Here is an 8,863-nt window from a genome sequence, read left to right on the forward strand (position 1 = left end):
ATCCCCATACTTCCCCCATGGCATTGACTCTATGTTAAAATAAAAGGCAATGAAAAAAATAAAATAAAATAAAAGGCAATGAAAGTTCATCTTGTATGTTTTAATTTTAAATAACATGGCGAAGAAAACTATGTATCATTATTCCTACTTTAATAAGTGTGTTCGATGAACCGACCCACGCGGCGGTGACAGTCTGCTCCTGTGTAGCAAGGCTTGTCCTAACCTTGGACTCTTTCATTTTTTTAAGATTTATTTATTGATGCATACAGAACTGGGGTACAGGCCAGAGGTGCAGGGGGTGAGAGGATTCACCAGAGAACAGAGTGGGGAGCAGAACAGGTGGATTAACCGAAACCCCTCAAGAACAGAGTGGGGAGCAGAACAGGTGGATTAACCGAAACCCACTGCTGAGGGGAGCAGCGGGCAAGACAGGAGAGGTCTCCTCCCCCCAACCCCACCGAGCCCAAGCTCGGAGTTGTCTATACCCACGCAGCCTTGGTGTCTATGCCAAGGGCGGAATGGAAACCAGTGAGGCCAGACAGAGCAACTCCAAGCTTGGGCTCTGGGATCAGACTGAACAAGTTGAGTTCAGGTCCCGACTCTTCTTTCCACAAGCTGCGTGATCCTGAGTGAGTTCTTTGGCTTCTCCAAACCTTTCGTTATAATCTATGGAAATCCACTGCCCTGTGCCAAGTACATAGTAAACCCTGAAGAGACTGTGACTATTATTATCATCACCCTAATAATAACCTTAGAAGTTATTCTCAAGAAGTTCATAGACTATTAGAAGCCAGACAGAAGCTCAGAGGTCACTTAATGCCATGCCCCCCTTTGAGGTCATGAGGACAGAGGGTGGGGGTGAAGTCACGGAGCAGAGCTAAGCAAGGCACAGGATGTTTTCCAGTTCAACCATGAAGATCTCATGGGAGAGGACAAATAATAGATATGCAGCATGCTTTGCATGGAATGGGCCAGTGACGACCCAGAGAACACTGGTCACAGATGGGTTGAGCCCCAGAAAAGGTCTGTGGTGTTCTCGAAAGGGGGTGTGTTCAAGAGAAGGGGAAGGACGAGCAGGTGCTGCCGCTGGCCGGGTCACTTGGTTTCATGAGACTCCCTGAGAAGATCACTGATGGGATCAGATTTTCCCACCATCTGTCACGTCAAAATCTTTCATCTGGAGGGATCAGATCCATTGTGCCTAGCGTGCTGATGTTACCTTGGTTGCAACTCTGTTCCTATCAACAGTGAGGTTTGACAAACAACCTGAAGCATACAGAACCAAAGTCAGCCCAACCCGACACCTGTCTTTGTAAGTAGTTTCATTGGCACACAGTCACACTTCTTCATTTACACATCCCCTGTGGCTGCTTTTATGCTATAATGGCAGAGTTGAGTTGCTTGGAGTGGAGACCCAGTGATAGGCAAATCCTAAGGTATTTACTATCGATCCTTTACAGAAAATATTTGCCAACATCTGGTATAGAGCTCTATTAGCTGGTTAGGAGACAAAGGCCCTCTCTGGGGCATGAAGGATCCATTGATTCCTTCAGCATATTTGGATGCCTCTCACTGAGATTTCATTAAGACAACTGAAAAGATGTGTAGACATGGACAGAACCCCCTTAGAATGCAAAGGCCATTGCTACTTCAGCGTGGATGTAAAAGGCAAATGTTCCTCTTCTCCAAGGGTCGGCCTAGCTCTGACCACCCTCTTATTCTGGGCCAGGGAGGAGAGGAGACCAGTTAAAGAGCCAGCAAGGCCATGGCAGGTACTATTGGATAGTAGAAGAGCCATCTCTGAAGGAATTTGTGTGCTACAAATCAGGCACTTGCTATATATTATTTGTTCATGCCTTATAACAGTCCCATTGGTAGGATGATTGTCTCCAATTTACAGGGTAAACTAAGAGTGAACTAAGGTTACAGAGTGAATGGAGGCAGGGTTTTGTAACCCTTTGACTCCATACTGTCTGATGCACATAGGTGCAGTAATTTAACTCCCTGAGTGCCTGGCTAGTAGAAGTATGGTTGACAGTGGCTCAAGTTCAGTCAATCTCAATGAAGAACCAGTTCAACTTTGCCTAGTGTATTATTTCCCAAACACATAATCATGGAACCCTTTAATTAACAATATCCCATAAATCTAAAGTGTGTCCAAGAGACACATTTTAGGAACCACTGAACTAGATGCTAATGAGTAATGATAATGGCTAGTATTTATGAAATGATTATAATGAACTAGTCACTGGCCTGTGCATTTATACATATTAAGTCTTTGACCCTCACAGCAGCCCTAAAGACTAGGGACTGTTCTTAATTCCCCCTGTGACAGATGAGGAAACCCAGGTACATAGAAGATAAACAACTTGCCCAAAGGCACATAGGCAGTAAGTCCTAGAGACTATGAGCACCTCGAACACAGGGGTCAAGTGTCAGTTCATCTCTGCACAATCTACACTTAGCACAGTGTCTGACACAGTAAGCACCCAGAAATGACATCTGCACTGAATTGGAGAGACGACCCTACTAAAAAGGAGACACAACTAGAGTATGTTGACTAGAACATTTGAGACCTTTGAGTGGTATTTACAAAATGAGGGCAGCCCCTTATCAGAGTTTCTGTTTGTTCCAAACAAAACCACATCCTAGATAATGTTCTTGCTATCAACCATTCTCTATACTGTACCTCTTTCATATTTTATTTAATGGACCCTACTTTAGGTTAATGCAGAGATGATAAGAAAATATCAGATAGTATAGACCCTATTTAGTCATGAGAAATAATATTCCCTTTGAAGGTGCATTAAATTAGGCTTTTTGCCTGGCATAAAATACATTGCAGAAGGACAATACCACACCCATAAGGAACCACTGTATTGCCTTTGTCGCTAGCATGGATGGATTTTTGTTTTCCTGCAGTATAATAGCAGCTGTCGAGAATGGCCAACAGCAGCTTTTTAACTATTACCTAAAAATAAAGCAAGGTCAAAATTCGTAAAATACTGGTAAATTTTGAGTGCAGATCTGAAGGAAGCTGGGAAGTACAAGGGGGGGAATCAACACACTTTGAGATTTAAAAAGGAAGAAAAAGCAAAGGCAGCCTGAGAGGAGACTGCTTTGGTGTCCTGCAAAATCAAAAGAAAAATTTCTGTTTAGCACTTCAGGAGCTGCAAATGCAGTGGCCCAGTGGTACTATTTGTCACCACTTTGACAGAGCGAGTTCCTGAATGGTAATTATTACACACACTGTTGAAACTTAATAAGGACTTACATTACTATACACTCTTATCTGCATCTTGGCCTTTATGCAATTTTTCCTATGTGGAAGTAGAGGCAGAGAGGTAAAGTTGTCTTCCCGTGATTCCACACCAGTTGGGCCAAGGCTGCAGACCCCGCAGTCTGACTTCAGAGTGCATGCTACTAACAGCCATGGACACTGGGCAAAAAGAGAAGGCCCAGTGGCTCTAGGATGCCCCCAGGTCTCAGGAACACAACACAGCCACTGCCAGTGTCCGGGCATGTCAGTCTCACTGGGTGGACACCAGAGGACCGAATACGGCAGTGTGGTGTGGGATCCCTGCCAGCAGGCCCTTCCTTGGGGGTTCTGCTCAATGTCAGGTTTCCGGAGGTTGTTAAGCATCTTGCCACTTGAGAATACAACCTATTTAAGGCTATGTATTAGTCATGACAGGGGAAGAGCCATCCCTCCACTCACCTCCACCACTGGCGTGTGCTAGGGCTTCTAACCGGACAGTTTGACCACACCCCCCCCTCCATGGTGTGGCCACCCACTGTGGGTGGACTCATGGTGAGTGCACCTCGGTCCAAGCTAGTCGGGAGCTGCTGCATGTTGTGGAGTCTTCAGGGAGAAAATTTTCAAAGTTCCGATGGAGAAAGCATGGATGACTCCATGCTGATGGAGCGGAGAGACGGAGTTTACAATAAAGCACTGGGCCCCAAGTCTCAGGGTAGCAGCCGTTTGAGACTTCGAACACAGAGTGCTTAAGAAAAAGAGCCACGTGTTGAAAAAGAAAGAAAGAAAAAGAACGAAGTATTGAGTCCAAGACAGATCTCGAAAGTTATTTTCATAATTGTATTTGTGACCCCAAATGCCTGCGTCTCCCCTCCCTTTCTTGTGAGTGACATTAAGTATAAGTTGAAACAACCAAAGAATGTGTTTGCGGCAAAGCAGGAGGCGAAGTAATCACATATGGACTTTAAAAGGTAAATATCCACGCCTTGGAAAGAACACTTGATTGCAAAAGGATGTTATTTTAAAAAGCCGTATCATGAGGTCAGCAAACTCAAATGGATATAAAAACGGAAATTAATTTTGAATCATCTCCCAAAGAGCATGAAATATCCAAAAATTACACCCTACACCTGTGTAGATCATTCAGTTCTCATCATAAACATGGCTCGTCTTACAATTCTGCAGTTACACGAAAACAGCTTCTCATTTCTCACTTGAAACTTCCCAGCCGAATAGCCTTTCTCAGTTGTGCCTTAGGACTCTTACAAGAGAAACTTTCTTTTCTTCTCAAAGTCCCTCATCAGTTAGAGGTGAACAATCACCAAGAAAAGCCTGACTTACGAAGCAAACAGGCTAGCAGACAGAGCTGATGTTAAAACACAAATATTCCTACTCACCTGGATGGCTCTGACATTGGAAACTGGCTGTTTCGACATATTCACGCGGCCTTATCCCTAAAAAAACAAGCAAGAGACTGTGAGAGGTGGCACATTCAGATTCTCGGGCTTGATAAATTAGCACGTAACTCATGATTCAACTGGGCAGTCACCCTTTCACTGGCCGTATATTCTTTCAGTCTCAGTTTCCAAAGTTACTTAGAGACGCTCCTTCTGAATGCCTCAGGGAGAGGGAACACTAGAGGCCTGGATAAATCATTCAGGAGGAGAAACGCTGAGAAGCCTCACCCTGATGCTAACGATAGGCAATCAGAGACTTGAAAGGCGTTATCATCTCTGGCCCTGCCCTCCTGCCCCCTGCCAGGAGCAGCAAAGCAAAGAGGGTGCTGGAATAAAACACCTTTGTTTGGGGCCTCTGAAGCCTCTTGAAACTGAACTTTTGATCTGAGGGAAGTCATGGCCCCGGTGGTCAGTCCCCGCTGCTCCTCAGAACACCCAGGGAAGGAGGGCCTGCGCCTGTCCTTACAGAGCAAGCTCTTCTTGCCACCCACACCATGGGGGACCCTGTGGGGAACTGGCAGCCTCGCCCTGGCTCCGTGTCCTCCCTTCATCAGGGCCTGGGTTTGGGTTTTGTGAACGCCCTCAGCCCGCAAGCCTTGCTTGTCTTCTTTAACAGGCTGTCTCAGAAGGCAAACAGGGCTTCAATGGCTTCACACCCTTGAGGCGCCCCAAGGACTGAGAGCTGGGGACTAGTGGCTTGGCTTCCTGGGGCCCAGCCCTCCCTGTTGTCCCACACAAGTGCTGCTGTAACTCAGCCTGTTAAATGCCAGTAGGTCAAAGGGAGAAGTGACAGTCAGTGAATCACAGTTGGCTGTTTGTTGAGCCAAACTGTAAGATGGGTTGACTAGGTTTCTTCTGTTGATTGTTGGGCTACCTGTGACTGAGCAGAGGGACGCAGAGAACAGAGTGGCACTTGTCACCAGTCCCCTGTGTCACTCAACATTTCTAGGCCTGTCTCCTCCTCCTTAAATTTCACCTGCTTTGCAGGTTGTGGTAAGAGTCCAAATGACATCATGTTCTTAAAGTGCCTGTGAACCGTAAAGCATGATGTAAACACTCATTGTTTCATGACCAGTGTTCATAGCCCAGGACTTACCCCCACTTATTTATTTGTTTGTTTGTTGTTCACTTTCTAACGTCATTGTTCACTTTCTAACAATGCTTGCTTGCTTTTCCCGTGTCGTCCCCACAGAATTCCCACTACCACTGCCCCTGGCACCATGGCCATAGTCCCCTGCGCTGCCCCTCTCTCCCCGCCCTCCTCCTCAGAACAACTCTGCCAATCTACAGCTTTAAGCACAGAGTCACAATTGGTGTGGCGATGCCCTCAGCACTTGTAGAGATAAAAGATCTGAGAATTCAATGAGAAAGAGCCTTAAACACAAACTCTTGGGCTGTATTATATGAAGTCAAACAATGGCATCATTTTTAGAAAAATCTCCAAAATTAGTAAAAGATACCTCTAATCTTTGGTGTCTCATGCATGAAAGCAGTAGGATTTTTGTTGAAGTTTCACCTGAACGTTTTGATAGTTTAAATAAAGACTCCATGCACATGAGTCTAGGTACAATTATTATCAAGTGTGCTATGATATGTTACAAGTGGGTTGTTAATCTTTCCTGCAGTGTCAAAGAATCAATAAAGCATTTTTTAATTTGAGGATCTAAGACACAGAGCTTCATTTCAGGGATAACCTGGTAGCTTAATTTTCAATGTTTCTAATCCCAACTGCAAGTAGAAGTCATGGAAAGCAGTTATTCTCACAGGACTTTAACTAGCTCAGCATATGGTATTCTCTGTATGTGTACAAGTAAAGTTTAACTGATATCACCTGGGAACTTTAAAAACTTATTGTACATCAATTTGAAACATGGAAGTAGGGCTTTTTATGTGACTACAGTAGCAGGTTGAAATGTAAAAAAAAAAAGTCAGGCACTGAACAGTGGTGTAATCCATACTGTGTTGATTATTTTTAATTAGTCTGATTTTGTTTTTTCACTGAGCTACTGGATTGCTTGCCTTTTTTGTGGACCTCTGTGCCTAAGGGATAGTTAGACCGGGGGTCTCCTGCATGGCTCTGGTGTAGTCTCATTTGCATACAAATTCCTTCTTAACATATATGGCAACCTACAATAGGGACAGCTTTAGAAGTTGGTCAGATCCCAGTTCTCATTCCTTGCAAACAGGCTAGATAACATTTGTGTAAATCAGTTCTGCAGCCTGCTGTCCTCATTATTCGCAGAGAAATCAGGGCAAAGCACACTGATGAGTAAAAATAGACAGTGTTCCCTGGCTGTTTCCCTGGCCCTGTATTCACCTCCATTAGGGATGTAGAGTATAGAATGCACCTTTCTTCTTTATCTGCACGTTTTGTCCTGAGACCAAAAATGAAAGCCATGCTTTAGAGGCCCAATGGCCCTCACACCAGGGTAGGCTTTTCATCCTAAAAGGTACTCTTGCAAATCCTCACTGTGTCTCCTGGTTCTGAGTGAGATTTGGAAACATGGGAAGCCTGTCAAAGCATCGACTGACTTTTCCAAAGCCTAAGTTACAATGGCAATGCTTGCCAGCTCAGCACAGTTGACTCTGCCTGGCAATTCTGCAAGTCCATGGGGACCTTTAATGGTCTGTATGCTGAGTCATGGACAATATACCTCCTCCGGCTTGCTCCCGACATCTGATTTCTAAATAAGACTTTGACTTACTAAAAAGTTGTCGATATAAATATCACTGATTTAATCAGAAGAGAGTCAAAGGAAAATAATCAATATTTGGAGAGCAGGAGCTTTGTTTGTTCTTCAATTAAATGGCTAAATTCAATCTTGAGAATTATCTTCTGTCCTACAGCTAAAAATAATTCCTGAGAAAGGTGTAGAAAGATGTTCAGTTGTCTGAACTGCCTAGCTTCTTACTGACTCTGCCTTAAATATACTGAGAGGAAAAAGGCAGTCTAACATCTGCACGTTTCAGAACCTGGTGTCAACACAGAGAGATGCAAATGCTGCCTCCCACCCAGCTGGGTATAGGGAAAACTGTGGCCAAAGTGGGGTTTGCAAAAGGATGGTTCTGGAGTGTTAATCGATGTCTGTGTTAATAGCGCTTTATTGCTGAAGCCAAGTCTGGTGCTTAGGGAGAGGAGAAAAGCATTTTAAATTTCTCCTGTGTAAAAACTCTGGCAATAATTTGCATTTAGATAACCAAGGAGCTGACACGATAGTTTTTCTCTGCCCCCAATTCTCCTGATTATTTCTAGGCTGACAGCTGAACGACCATAGCTCTGACCACTAGAATCAATATGACAGAAAGTCCAGGGTCACAGGCATCACATCTGGACTGTGGATACTTTCTAAATCTCATTATAAATGAAAACTACTTTTAGTCCAATATTCTTTCAGACACACCCCACACACACACACCATACGCACTTTATAAATCAGAAGCAGCAACATCACCAATGAACCCTGAATTTACAAGGAAGCTACACCCACTAGTTACAAGTCTACAAAGTTATACATAACCACTTCAAGTTAGGTATCAAGGAATTGCCTTTGGAAAGTCTAGTTGCCTGGGATGGGTCCCTCTGCTTACCTGCTTATGGACTTGTTTACTGCCTAAGGAAAGTCCCAGGCAGCCAGGTGCGAGAGTGCACGTCTCCTCAGGAGGCGGAAGGGGCTCCTGGTGTCTTCTGAGCTGTGATCTCAATTCCGATGCTTTTGCTAGGGCTGAAATAGCTCAAGTGTTCCGTGCCTCACCCGGTATTGAGAGCTGCTCTCAGCTTGGGGCTGGAGGGGAACTCAGTTTAAGGCTAAGTGTTAAAGAGAATTCCTGTCATAGCTCACAGTTGTTCTTCCTAAATATAGAGTTTGATACAAGCCATACACTGCCTGCCTCCGAAAGGCTTGACCGTGCTGAAAGCAGGGCTCAAATGTCAGCCGGAAGGTGGCTCTGGAATCTTACTGCCCTCCTAATCTTCCAGAAGATGCTGGCTGCATATTCTGAGGGGCACGGTGAAGTTTAGGAAGGAGAAAAAGTTTCTATCTTTAACCTTATTACCGGGAGGCTAGAAACTGAGGAGTGTTCAATAAAAATTAAGAGAGGTGACTCCGCTTGTGCTTCTCAGGACACCACATCAGTTTCTGTCCCAGCTTGG

At 44.6% G+C, this 8,863-nt stretch overlaps 1 protein-coding gene across 2 annotated transcripts in view; it reads right to left on the bottom strand.

The window, feature by feature from the left end:
* The window catches only part of SMPX (small muscle protein, X-linked), a 45,423-nt gene extending 36,842 nt beyond the window's left edge, over positions 1-8,581 (bottom strand). The window contains exons 1-2 of one of the 2 annotated variants that reach the window (XM_012730289.1): positions 8,302-8,581; positions 4,654-4,710 (exon numbers count right to left, since the gene is read on the bottom strand). In XM_012730289.1, coding sequence (XP_012585743.1) covers positions 4,654-4,692 — 39 coding nt within the window. In that variant the 5' untranslated portion in view covers positions 4,693-4,710; positions 8,302-8,581. Of the gene's footprint in view, positions 1-4,653; positions 4,711-4,805; positions 4,859-8,301 lie in introns of those variants that run through there. The other variant, XM_012730290.1, reaches the window with a different exon arrangement.
* Positions 8,582-8,863: the final 282 nt, after the last annotated feature.

This window comes from Condylura cristata, unplaced genomic scaffold (genome assembly GCF_000260355.1).
Source record: "Condylura cristata isolate star-nosed mole 26May11 unplaced genomic scaffold, ConCri1.0 scaffold00027, whole genome shotgun sequence".
Lineage (NCBI taxonomy): Eukaryota > Metazoa > Chordata > Mammalia > Eulipotyphla > Talpidae > Condylura > Condylura cristata.